Source organism: Drosophila navojoa, chromosome 3 (assembly GCF_054131105.1).
Source record: "Drosophila navojoa isolate 15081-1374.11 chromosome 3, UAZ_NAV_1.0, whole genome shotgun sequence".
Lineage (NCBI taxonomy): Eukaryota > Metazoa > Arthropoda > Insecta > Diptera > Drosophilidae > Drosophila > Drosophila navojoa.
The window spans coordinates 10,695,370-10,709,410 of NC_142891.1; the positions used below are offsets into that span (position 1 = coordinate 10,695,370).

The window sequence follows — 14,041 nt, forward strand, 5'->3', positions numbered from 1 at the left end:
TTTTCTTTGATTACAAACAAAATATGGCCAACTCTGTATGCGTAAAGGACAACTAAGCTATGCTAATAATTACTTAAGTTTTTAAATATAAACTGCCAGATTGAATGGAGTTGTTATTAATTTAAGCCATAAATTAAAGTGAATTCTAAATACCGAATATTTACAACAGCTCTTCAGTCAATTTTATTTCGCTGTTCGAGCAGCCATTAATAAATTTAAATGGTCTACATGAAAACTTAATTTCACGTGCTCTCTTACTGCAACAGTGAGATAAAAAGAAAACAACAAAAAACACACAAACACCAAAAACAAAAACATGTAGCTCTCACAAAGTGTTTCCGCTCGTACTCTGTGCCCTGGTTGGAGAGCATGTCATTTTGCCAGTTGCCACTTGAAGTGCTGGTCCTTTGGCCAAAAGGCACGTACCAACGTACAAGACAACAACAACAACAACAACAATTGCTGCTCTCTCTCTCTCTCTCTCTCTTTCTCTTTATCTTTTAGGTCTCTCTCTCACTCTTAACTCCCCTTTTTTCTCACACTTCCTGCTTCTTTTTTCGTACTATGTACTCGAATTTGTAGCACTCTCTGTTTGTAATCCATTCGTGGGGTCGTTTGGACGATTCTATCGGACGATAGACTGTCTGTCGTCCGCCTATCTGCCTCGTTGCCATCGAGTCCGTTTGGATTGCCATCCCTAACTATCCAGTGAAATTCGTGCATTTTATTTCAATTTCATTTCGATTCCATTTTTGAGTTAATGACTGCAGGACATGCAAAGCAGCACGACACGCCGCCAGCCCCAAACAGACTTTCAACTCTGCCTTTGTTATTTGTCAGTCAACTTTACCACCCTATGCACCCTGCCCACACTGCCTCCCACTCCACTTGTCATAAGCCAATTGATTACTCGCGCCTTGGGCTTGCTATCGATGATATTTATTGAGAAACTTTTTTGGCATCAAATAAATATGCGCTATTTTATATATCTTTTTTCTTTCGTCTTATTCTATTTGTTCTCAACTAAATACATAAAGTTCCGGCCGGAGTTATAACAATTTGTTTTTGTTTTGCCCACCAAACACTTTCAACATGCATGACTCATATGCAGAAGCCTCTTGGATCTAGTCCCAAATTTTTGCAGTTTCTATTGACATAACTGGGCTGGGGTGCAAAGCATTTGGCATAGGATAGCTTCAAAAAGTTGGGAGATGTTAGGAGTGTGAGATATTGTGAGGTTACATTATACGTTAAGTTCTTTGAAATGGTTTCCAAGTTTTCTCTTTTTGAAATGGTTTTCATTCGATATTTTATCAGCTGCAATATAAAAAAAACATCTTTTTTATTATATGTATTTTTACCCAATAAGTATGCTATAAAAATATAATAAAATTATTTATTATTATTATTGTTATAATATATTTTGTATAGTACACTTATAAGTTTTCGCTTTATAGATTAGGCAGTTTCAAATAGTTTTCAACCAAATGAATTGAAGTTACATTACGTAATCTTCAAATACGACTTTTTACAAATTGAACTCCGAAAAAACTGGCTCAACACTTTGTTCAGCCAGTGTGAACACACTTTTAATTACCCAAATAAAGTACAATTTCCACACTTGTAAAGTATCATCTCCTGAATCAAAAGAGCACAATAAAGTGCGTGTAAAATATGCTGAAGCCGGTCCAAACGTACAACAGCTGCTCCAAACCTAACCCAACACAGGCTTTGCTATTGCAACATAAACCAACTGGGAGCAGCAAAAAAAAAAAAAGGAGACTAAAAAAACCGTAAAAAAAAACGGGTTACAATGCAAAGTTGGGGGTCAGAGCGAATGGGAAGCCTTAGCAGTTGGGCGACAGCCGCAATGGAGCGATAAAGCGACGTAGGTCGAGACGAGCTGCAAACCGGAAACAGTTAACAACGGCTAAGCCCTTGGCCACTTACGGCTGTTAAATGGCATTAGACGGTGTCTGTGTGTGTGTGCGTGTGTGTGGGCATGAATGTGAGTGGGTTGTGCGGCTGCAAAGAGGTGCGAATTTTATTTTTATATCACGCTGCTGACGTCAGTTCGTGTCGTTCTATGAGCATACATAGACGAGTATAAATATTTTTAGATCGGCCAGTTAGGGATGCTAGGACTAAACTGACATTTGACCTATGCTGCATGTGTGTTAAGTGCTGCCATCGAAAATTAATGACAGAGCAATGTCAGTCAAATGGATAGACAGGCTCAGACAAGGCAGACAGACAGTCAGAGAATCGAGGTAAGCAGCAGCCGGCTAGCCATATGTATATACATATATATGCGAAAGTGTACCATCAATTCAAGTCCAACTTTAGCTTCAATCCCAAAACCCCCAGTCAACTCGAGCCAGTCAGTCAGTCAACCAGCCATCCATCCATCCATCCAGCCAGCCATCCGTCCATCCCTTGTCATGTCAGAGGCGCGTTCGTTTCTTGTCTCAGGGCTTATTGTTGCTATGGCAACTCCTTGTAAAAGTTTAGCGCAGCTTTTACCAATTGTTGTTGTTGCCGCTGTCTACCTTTGTTTCAGTTAGTCAGTTGTTCAGCCAGCACAGCAGCACAGCAGCCCAGCTAGCTATCTGTACCGGTGCCTGTGCCTGCGTACAACCTTTGCGCTTACAGAAAACGTTGCTCATTGACGTTTTGTGCCGCCTGTCGCTTTGAATAAATAACTGACGTGACGCAACAGACACATTACCAGCAACTGAACGCATACACACACACACACACACACTCATATACCCATACACACAGTTACAATACGAAACAATCAACTGGCAGAACGCTGCTTGCCTTTGACTGTCTAATCGTCCGGCTGACTGAGTGACTGACTGACGAGTGACTCCGCAGCAGCATCGCAATCGCAATCCGAGTCCCAACCCCAACCCCAAACTTCCATCCCTAAATGAGTCGACCTAACCCGGTTTTATGCAAAAATTGCCTGCCTCAAGAACAGAATCTATGTGCGTCTGCTCTAGGCCGTTCTCTATTTACGCCCGCCTGCGAGTCTAGAAATAGACTCAACTGTATCTAACTGTGCCTTGCACGGTGGTGAAACGTTGCATAGAAATTAGTAATTTGTAGAAATCTCTGAGTATAAGATTTATAAGCAATGATTTATACAATATAATGTATTATAATATAAATAAGGCAATTCCAATATATATACAACTTATTCATTTATAATATTTAAATATTCTATTGGTTATTATGTGCTTTTCTGTATTTATAGAAATATTGTATTAGCATAGTTTTGAAAAAAAAACCTTAAATTATTATATATAAAATATGTTGATTGCGTATATCTTTTGAAATGCAGTAGACAATCTAATAAATAAATACGTTAATGAGTTGATATTTTGTAAATATTATTATTGAATATATTAATAATAATTAATATAGACAATCAATTGATTTTTATTTATTTATTTTTATGATTTCTAAAAAAAAGGCTTCCGAATTCGATACTTAAAAAAAAATTAAATAATGTTATACTATAATAATTATAATTAATTCAAGTTAAAATATTATTAATTCTCATACAGTCCATAGAAAGATGGTCCAACCTACGATTCATAAATCATTTTTATATGATATTAAAATTATATTTTATATTTATATTTTATATTTATATTTTATATTTATGTTATATTATATTTTATATTTTATTATATTTTTATATTAGTTAACACATCAATTGTTCAATATAAAATGCAATAAAGTAATAATAACACATTTTAATATTAAATTAAAAAATGTGTATGCATAAAGCAAATATCAGAAAGCCCCAACAATTTGATTTGCCCATATATAGCATTAAGGAAAATTAAAATATTTTTAATATTTATAGTCATCTTCAGAAAGAAATGTAATAATTAAATGCTTTTGCCGTGCATATATTTTCTGCCCTCTGACACCCTTGTGGCACTTGCTTTGTTCACCTGTTTGCCAACCGCACAGACACTGTGCATCATGATTTATTTGACCTCTTAATAACAGACCATTTCTCATGCTCGCTCGGCTTCATGCTCCCGTTCTCACTCCGCTTTAACTGGTTTTTAGCATTAAACAAAAACCATTAAGCATAACGTATTACCCATTAACCTTTCAGCTGAAAAGCTGAAACAAATTCATAATTTTCGCACCACTGTGCACATTAACTAACTACCTACAACGACATCCTGTCATGATGATGACGCTGAGTACTCGGAGCACACGCGCGCACACACACACACACACACACACACACTTACATATGTATTTATATAGACTCGGCTCGACATTTGACGTATGTTCAAGGCAGTCAGGAGAAGCTTCGGCTCTGGTTGGTCGTAGCTAAGGCAAAGTGAGTTATTGAAACTGCTTCAACTCATAAATAAATAATTACCGGATTCGCATAAAATGTGCCTGTCCAATGCTGTTTGCTAATGTTTTTTTCCTCTTACAATTCAGTAGGCTCATAGATGTGCCTACTGTAAGCAACCTCTACAATAATCGACTGCCAGGCAACCTCCTCCCCACAGGACTTCCTGTACGTACCCATACACCTGGGTAGACAGCTAGGCAGTCACACGACTCAAGGGGCCAGGGGTCTGGGGTCTGGGGTCTTGGGGTCTGGGCATACACTCTTTAGTTATTTGTTATTTGTTTTTCTAATGTTTGCTTTAGGGTCGGTCGTCAGGGCTGTTAGCTGGGCATTTCCATTAAGGGGACAGGGCCAGAGTTTGGCTAGGAGCCGGACCTCAGACACTTGAAACGTGGTAATAGATACTTAAATAGTAATTTAGTAGCTTTTGTAACCGCATGGATGGACATATGAGATTTTACGCCGATTTTGCTAAGAGTTTGCTTCAGTTGCCGTCTGTGTGCAAAGGCAAACACACTCATGTGTGTCTATGTGTGTGTGTGTTTCTTTTACAGCCTTTATTGCACTACACTTGCTTTATCAGACATTTCATCTTGCTGTCAGTTCCTACATTTCACTCTCCCTTTCTCTCTCCCTCTCTCTGTCTCTCTCTCTGCGTGTTGGCTTTTTACATATTCTCAGCTAAACTGCTATAAAATGGTTTTTGTCTTAAGCTACGATTCGTTGTGGAACGGTGCATAAAGCTCGGCATAGTAGGATCATGTTTCATGCAGTAGACTATTTATGTAGTCTATACATGTGTGTGCGTGCTGTGTAAATGTGTGTGTGTGTGTGTGTGTGTGTGTGTGTGTACGTGTACGCGGCTGTTCATTTGCTTTTGCCTTGGCTGCGGCTGTGGTCCATTTGCCATTGATTTGCCTTTAAGATTAGCCTTTCATATGTCGGCTGTTTATTGCCTGATGTCCTGAACAAGAGGATCACAGCATCAGATGCTGCTGCTGTTGTAGCTGTCCATGTGTGTGTGTGTGTTGGCGTGTTAGGCCTTGGCTTAAACAAGCTGTTAAGTCTGCTTTTGGGAAGTCACAGTTATTATGAAGGCTGAAAGTTGCTTAATTGCTGGAAACTGATTTCAAAGTGATTTAGGCGAACATTAATATATTAGGTAATTAATATTTATTTGTGGATTGTGGATTACAATTAATGAAACATCAAAGTATCGAGAATATTAGAATATTAGATATGCAGCATTTTGCGTAAAATTGATTGAATTTAATGTTAAATTAATGAAAATAGAAAAAAAATAACAACCGAAAATGATATAAAAAAAAATACCTCTTTTAAAAAATTACATTAAGCAAGTATATGAACTTAACAAAATGATAGAGAAAATAAAACAATGTATTAATAAAAAATATCATAATAAAAAAGTATACTAAAAAAAGAATTAAAAAGTTTTACATAGACATTAATAAATAATAAAACAAATACATTTATTTGCATAAAACAAAAAAGAAGAGACAAATAAAATAAATAAATAATTTGTATTCATTTTCAATAAGAATTTAAAAATTCCAAAATCAAATAATAAATTAAAGTACAGGTAAAAGTAAAATTTATAATCAATCAATAAAGCAAAAAAATAATAAAAAAGAAACCATAAATAATTAATTTTATTAATAAAACAATAAGAAACAAATAATTCAAAATAAAAATACAATTATGTAAATATATAGAAAAAATTTATTTTAGATTTACAGCTGGAGTTCTACTAAAACTATTTTTATAGGGTATTTTTCGGTGGCGCAGAACTAAAAGAAAAATACCAAAAGCGTCTTCAACAAATTCTGCAATTAAAACAAATTTATTTAGTGAAGGAATTGTGTGCTACAAAATTGTATCTTAATATCTTCTGTTCAATTTTCGAGGTGGGCCAAGAAGGCAAATAAATCTTGCAGGAAAAAAAAAAAGAAAACAAAGTCGTTCACTTAAGTCTGCCGTACTTAGCCATAAGAGCGAAAGAGATTTAGCACATAAATACTTAGCTAACTGTCTGCTCTTGTGGGGTAGTCTATTTTAGTAAAACGCTTAACCCAGTTGAAACCCGATTACGTGTTGTTGGCTGGGAAAAAAAGGCGTGGGCACGTGGCATACGACACGCCATTAAGCAGCAGCACGAAAAGAACTAGTAGCAGCAGCAGCACCAGCAGCGGAAGATACACGACATACGACTGGATCCACGCCCCTCTAAACGCCTTCGTTCGTGTGGCATAACCCTTGACACGCCAGTCGAGATTGTTTTCAATGCCCGTGGGGCATACGTGACGCGTGTCCTAAAGGTTAATGCGCTGTCGATATAAAAACCAAAATCCCCGGCCAAAATGCAAATTGTTAACGTGACTAACGTAAAAGCCGCGTACGTTGCTGCTGACGAAAAAAGAAAAAAAATGGAAATAAAAATAAATGGTTAAATCTCTTACAAATATAAACGTCATCTCTCTCACTTGGCAATGCCAAGCAAGTCAGGTGGATTTAGAAGCATTATTTCTTGTCCTAGGATTAAAGTTCCCCCACTCTTATTCCATTTCCATATGAAGCTTAGGCTACGTGCTTATCACGTTGTGTATATAAAGACTTAATATTTTACTAGGAATTATGTGAAAATATTTTCCATAATTTCTGAAGCCTCTTAGTTTTAATCTTATTTGAGAATTTTTTCTTATATATAAAAAAAAAAAATTCCTAAGGTAAACATTTAAAGGATTATCTATTAAGAATTATTTAATATTTACAAATTTGTTTTTCCAAGGGCAATAAATAATTCAGCTAAAATAGCTTAGGTTGCATAACAAAGCATTTTTTGTTTTTTCCTTACTTCAAGTCTCTTTGTAAATAATTAATGAATCCAGCTCAACTGCTAACAAAATAAATCAATAAACAATTAGTAAAGCTTCCATACAATAACAAATATTTTTATTAATTGACCTTTAACATTTATTGAATTTTCCTTCTTCATTTCAGACGAGCTTCTGCCTGTTAGTTTCACATGCCGCCTGGGCAAAGAAATTGAATGCAAGTCAAGCGTTTGACGACACATGGAACACAGCATCCGATTTGGAAAATGAGCTGGAAGTGAGTACAAAATTCGCTAATCTCAATCTAGCTCACACTTTCAGCCACACACACACTCACACATACATACACACCCATACAGTAGCATATGCAAACGTTTGGCATTTCAATTAGCAAAGTTCAATAAGCAAATCCTTATCCTACAATTGCAGCAACAGAAGCGTTCAAAGGGCGCCGGATCAACGGGTGGCGCAGGCTCCAGCTCCGGCTCTGGGTCTGGCTCTGGCTCTGGCTCTGGCCAATGGTCCGGCTGGTCGGAATGGTCAACATGTTCGCGCACCTGCGATGGCGGCATCATGCAGCAAATACGTCGCTGCAGCACAACCGGCACCTGTCGCGGCGAGAGCGCTCGCTATCGCATCTGCAACATGCAGCCGTGTCCCGAGCAGCAGGACTTCCGTGCGAACCAGTGCGCCGCCTACAATGACGTTCCCTACGACGGCACCCTATACAAGTGGACGCCTCACTATGATTATGTCGAGCCCTGTGCCCTCACATGCAGGTGAGTTGTGTTGCATACTAAAATAAAGTCGACAGCGATGCGCTTATGGGCCAAAGTGGCCAAAGTGGCCAAAGTGGCCAAAGTGGCCAGATGACCCAGCTGCTGTGGTACAGCGCTGTCCACTCATTATTCATCATGGCTAGCGTTGAGTGCTGCAACAGCGACTGCCCATATTCAGCTGTTGGCTGTAGTCTATACTCTATTAGAAAGAAGAATAAGATTAAAATTGTTGTAGATTGTTTTCCGAGCTAAGTTCTGGTTGCATTTATATCAAAATAATAACAATAATTTTTTAATAAAGCATTTTCATAAAAGATTTTATAGGATTTTATCATACGGAATCTTACAGATTAACTTTTCTGAATCATATTTCCTTATTATGAAAACTTTGCTTTTCCTCTCATACATAAGATTAACCAAATATAAAACTGTGCTCTTTTCCTCTCTATATTCCTCTCTTTCTCTTTCTGTATCTCCCTATATCTTTGTCCCTGTCTCCTTCTCTTTCTTTTTCTGTATCTCACTCTCTATGCCTCTCTCTCCTTCTTTTTTTCTCTCATTCTCTCTTTTTTCTCTCTCTCTTTCACGTTCTCTCTGTCTGTCCTTCTCTCTTTACACTTTTTTTTATTCTTCCACAGCATTTTTAGTATATAGGGTATCTAATAAGTCTAGTTTGTTCTCACATTTCCTCCTCGCTTTTTTCTATCTTCTACTCTACTCTTTTTTTATAGCTTCATTTGTATTTGTGGCTTAAATTAGTGGCAGTCGTGGCGCAGTGTTTTTTTCTGTGGCTTTTGCGGTAGCCGCTTTTGTGGTTAATCCATTTGGGTTAGATTTCATATTTCGCTTTGCAGCGACTCGCTTAGCTACGGTTCGCCTGGCCATTTACATATAGCAGACACATGCGGGCTATATAAATCATTTGCTAAGCGTCAAAATTCTGCAATTTAGTTGCAAATGAAGTGGGTTTTGGCCAAAAGGATCTCGTTAGATAAAAACTGAATACAGCTAATAAAATGGTTAAGGGAATTAAAAAATTGCAAATAGGAAAGAAAGCTGAGCTAAGAAACCCATTTGAAATATTTTATGTGAATCAGCAGCTGAAAAAAAACTTAATTGCGTGTTTCCCTCAAATTTGGGGAATTGTAATAACTCAGATAAATCTTTATCAAAGAGTTCAGCTTCCAAGCGAACTATCAAGCCATAAGCCAATCTCTAAGCCAGCCAATCATAATCATCGATCAAACCTTAATAACCCTTTTTAACTCAATGCTTTCTCGATTCCAATCAGGGGACACCCGGCTCATCTCACGGAGGACATCTCACCGGAATCGGGCGCGGCTAATGCCGAGGAATCGGAGCATTACGATGAGCAGAGCGTCATTGTTCAGCTGTCGGCGCGGGTGCAGGATGGCACGCGCTGTCGCTCTGGGAGTTTAGATATGTGCATTCAGGGCAAATGTCAGGTGAGTCTTCATCTCCTACTTCTGCTTCTTCTTCTTTTGCTGCTGCTGCTGCTGCTTCAGCTTCTCCTTCTCCTTGTCCTGCATATAAATATGGTCTATCGATGTAATCATAATGTTTAGCCAACGATATGGAGGTGTGTGCGTGTGAGCCTTGTTAGCTTCCTTCCTTCCTGTGCGCTCCAAAACGAAAAGATGATAAATTACGTCAATGTTGTCAGCGCAGATGGGCAGGTGGGCAGGTGGGCAGGTAGGCAAGTGGGCTGCCTGAGCGTGTGGGCGTGTCCGTGGTCGTGGCTCGTGAGCATGACAAAAACAAAAGGCACTGCAGCTTACCGGCCCGGCCCATGTAATACGTACTTACGTATGCATATATATGCAGATTGCATAACGCAAGCGCCTTTGTATCATTATGAACGTGAACATAAATAAATCATAATGTGGGACGGCGGCCTGGTTGGCCGATCTGACGGAGTTTGATATACATATAAGTGAAGGCGGCGGCAAGGGCTGCCACTTCAGCGTCAAAGGCCAACTATTGAAATGCCAATAAAGCGTGCTGCTTGCTGCTGGGCTCCCTGCCTGCCCGCCTGCCAGCCTCTACCCCCTGGCTACCACTTTACGAAACTCACTCGTTGACGCAGGAATGAAGCCCGCGCGCTACAAAGTATGCTATGCAATGCTGACATGAGATATGGGAGAGGTGTCAGATAAGTTTGTCGATTTGCTGGGAAAGTAGGTTGAATATAGAGTGTGATTCATGAAATGCTAATTTAAATGTAAATGAAAATGGGATTTTATCTGGATTGTATAAATTCAGTGAGTCATTTTTTTTTGTGGATCAAGCAGAATATGTTTGTAAATTTATTTATTAAATATTATTTGAAAAAAAAAAAAATAAATAAATAAATAAATTTAATGGTAATTTAAAAAAAAAATGAGTGTTTTACAAGTACTAAAAATTATAGAAAATAATAATGAAACAAAAATGTTTAATTGCAAATAATAAAAAAAGTAATATAACTGAAACTGAATTGGATAATACTAACTACAAAAATGTACATGTACAATGTACTATTGTACTATTATAAAAAATATTTTTATATATATATTTTTTTTATATTTTTCAAAGAGTTTATTTTTAGTCATTTTATTTTTTTTAACTTGCTTTTATATAATTTTTTTTACCACTTAAAAAATGTTTTGTTGGCCAGCATATTAGCTTAAGTTATACATACATACATATATATTTTTTAAAATATTAATTTAACGATTATTAATTTTAAATTTAAATTTCTTATTACTTTTTAAATATATATTTTTTTTTTAATGCTAAGGTTGTAAATGTCTACCTTAGCCTTGCCAAATCTAACTCTAGCTCTTACTCAAATTTTATTTGAATGCTCCACTTCTGTGGCAGCCCTCGTGTGTAAAATGTGCGTCCGCAGTTTGGCAGGCTTACAACTACAATAATGTCAAACGAAGTTGGCGACAGCAGCAAAAAACAACACTAACAAAAACAACAACAGCAACAATATGAAGAAAACGTGGGCACAGCTGCGAGACCCCAAAACCCTCAAACCCCCTCCTCATTCGCCCACTCCCCTCTCTTCGGCTTACCCTGTGTTTCTCTTGTGCTTGCCCTAGCTACCCGTGGTTTGTTTGAGTTTCAGTTCAATTTGTTTCGAGTGCAGTTGTGTGTATTCGTGTGTGTGTGTGTGTGTGTGGGTGTCGCGCCTTATCCGACTTTTCGCCTAGTTTGGAGCTCTTGCTGCCTTTGTAATGCCGCCAAATCGTCACCCCAATTTGTTGTAATAAACGCCAATATGTCATGTGGTTTACATTGTGTTTTATTTGTCTGCCACGAGTTGGGCGGCCAAGTAGATGTTGCAGCAGCAGCAGCCGTAGCAGCTCTATATGTATATACATATATGAGTATACATATATATATGTATATATTTATATATTTGTATGTTTATATCTGTATCCGTTGCAAATAAATCAAATAGCAAGTTGCCAGTTTTGTGGGTTTTAATGCGGCCCGCGGGCTTATTTCTCACCAGCTCAGTTGGGCTTGTGGTTGAGACCTAAAATCAAAAAACCAGATACACATACACACACACACACACACCCATGCATAAATGTTCATATACAGATAAACACATTGAAACAGAGCAATAACCGCAATACATTTCTTCTCTGCTAGTAGAGAGCGATAGAGTATCAGATAGAGAGAGAAGGCGAGATCTTGACATGGGTTAAAATCCAACACATTTGGCGTTAAGAGAACACTGGATTAATTTTCAAATGGCCATCTGTCATTTGGCTGTTCCAAATGCTAAATTACTGAAACACTAAAGGACACTGTCAAAATAAATTGTGAGATATTTGGGTTAATATCTTAGTGAAGGCTAGCAGAAGAAACAAATAAATAAATTCTTATGAATTATATTCACATAAATTCTAGATAGAATATTTCTTGCTATTTCTGGTTGATTTCTAGGAATTCATAAAAGCTTAAATGTTGAAGAAAATTGGTTAAATTAACATCCATGAATTTCTATGAATAAATGCGATAGAAGAAATCGAGATATTCCCGCCTAATCATCCTATATAATTTGATTAATCTTTATAAATTCGTCTTTAATAAATTATCATAGACAGCTTAGTCATTCAAGAAAACTATTGATAATTAAAGATAATGCTATAATTTGGAGTAGAAATGACCATAAATTGGTTCAAGTATCTGAAATCGAAGAAATCGTAATAGCTATGTGAGTGTGATATTTATAGAAATAGTTATAAAAATGTTTTGAAATGGGCTTGTAAAAAAACTATCATGACTTTTTTCAAAAATATAAAATAAAAAATAAAATAAATAAATAAATAAATTAATAAAAAATAAAATAAATATAGATAATAATGCAAGTTTTTGGAAGTAAATATTAACATTTAAATAAACATTTTTAAAAGAAAATTATATATTAAAAATTATTATAAATATGCCAAAGGCAGGAATATGTATTATATATATTTGTATATTTTTTTTCCGTATAGAGACAATAAATTATTATCATTATGATCTCTAAAAATTCGTTTATAATACCCGTATCTCACGCTACCTAGAGATGGGTATCAAAAGTTAAGGGAGGTTGACTAGATGCTTATTTAATATTCAACAGCTTCTTTGGGAAATACACATATACATATGTATATAAATACGCTTCATAATTTGACTATATATACATATTTGCATTCACATTTGATTTCCAAAATTAATTAGAACCAGTTTCAACAAAGCTGCTGGTAATTAAATATTATTTATGAATTTCTAACAGAAATGAGAATGTCATGCATTTGTACAATTTAGTTCCACTTGCTGTACGAGCTTTAGTAACTTTATATAGCACAACAATATCTAAACAAATTATTGCAATAAGCTTCTCAAATGTATTCTAATTAATTAGCATTTACTAAATTGTTTGCCTAGATAAATTCTCTGCATATTTGATTACATTAAAGCAAATTCACATTTTGATTTTACATATGAAAACATGATTTTAACTTGAGCGAATATTTGATAATAATAGTAAGCAAGACTAAATTAAGGCGAAGAAAACACTTTATTTTATACATGTACTAATATTTGTTTTTTAACAACTATGCAGATTTAATAATTGAAATATTATATATATATACAATAATATTTGCCATATACCAACTATTTCAATCAGTTGAAGTAATTTCATTTAATTCCACAAAACAAATATGAAATATAAAAATATTAAATATACATATGTATAGTATAGTTTTGTGTATATATTCTTTATACATATCTCTCTATTTATACCAATTAGCATACGCTAACTAATCTCGTCGATGGCTTCCACTTGTCAAACATCTAAAGCAATTCCTTAAATAATATTCCTTCGGCAGTGAGCAATACGCAGCCTGACAACTGTGTAGCCATGAGTGCCATGAGGCACCAGCTGCATATCAATCACAAATACATTGTAGCAGTATACAGTTATACATACCCACACACACGCACACATATCTTGGCAAATACATCATAAGTAGATACAAGTGTGCGTGTGTGTGTGTGTGTGTCGGCCTGTGCCTGGGCTTATGCAACGAATTCTCATTGATTTCCATATTTTATTTATTACTGTTGCTACAGTGTGTGTGCGTGTGCATTACTTTGTATGTGTGTATGTGTGTGTGTTCTTGTTTGCCAATAGGTTACGTTATGATACCGCTAACAGTTGATTTACACTTATTTACGTAGCATTTTTTATTTGTTCTTCTATCGTTTGCATACACTATAAATACTAGGGTAGTTGGATTTTTGGTAATGCCTGCGTGGCGTGTTGAGGAAAATGAGTTTTATGTTAATAAAATAAAAACTGAGGCAGCTGAGAAAATGTTATTTATATTTACATAGAGAGACAGACATATTAGCTGTATGTTTGTAAGTCATATACGGAAGTTATTTGACTTCTTTAGTAAATTTTTGATAAGCGTTGTCTATGATAACAAATTCGTATAGCT

General features: G+C 36.1%; 1 protein-coding gene across 6 annotated transcripts in view; it reads left to right on the forward strand.

The window, feature by feature from the left end:
* Positions 1–14,041, forward strand: part of nolo (ADAMTS-like no long nerve cord) — a 92,183-nt gene that overhangs the window by 30,148 nt on the left and 47,994 nt on the right. For all 6 annotated transcript variants that reach the window (XM_089256818.1, XM_089256813.1, XM_089256814.1 and 3 more), the window contains 3 exons: positions 7,415–7,525; positions 7,678–8,027; positions 9,319–9,493. In XM_089256818.1, the coding sequence (XP_089112944.1) occupies positions 7,415–7,525; positions 7,678–8,027; positions 9,319–9,493 (636 nt within the window). The remainder of the gene's footprint in view (positions 1–7,414; positions 7,526–7,677; positions 8,028–9,318; positions 9,494–14,041) is intronic.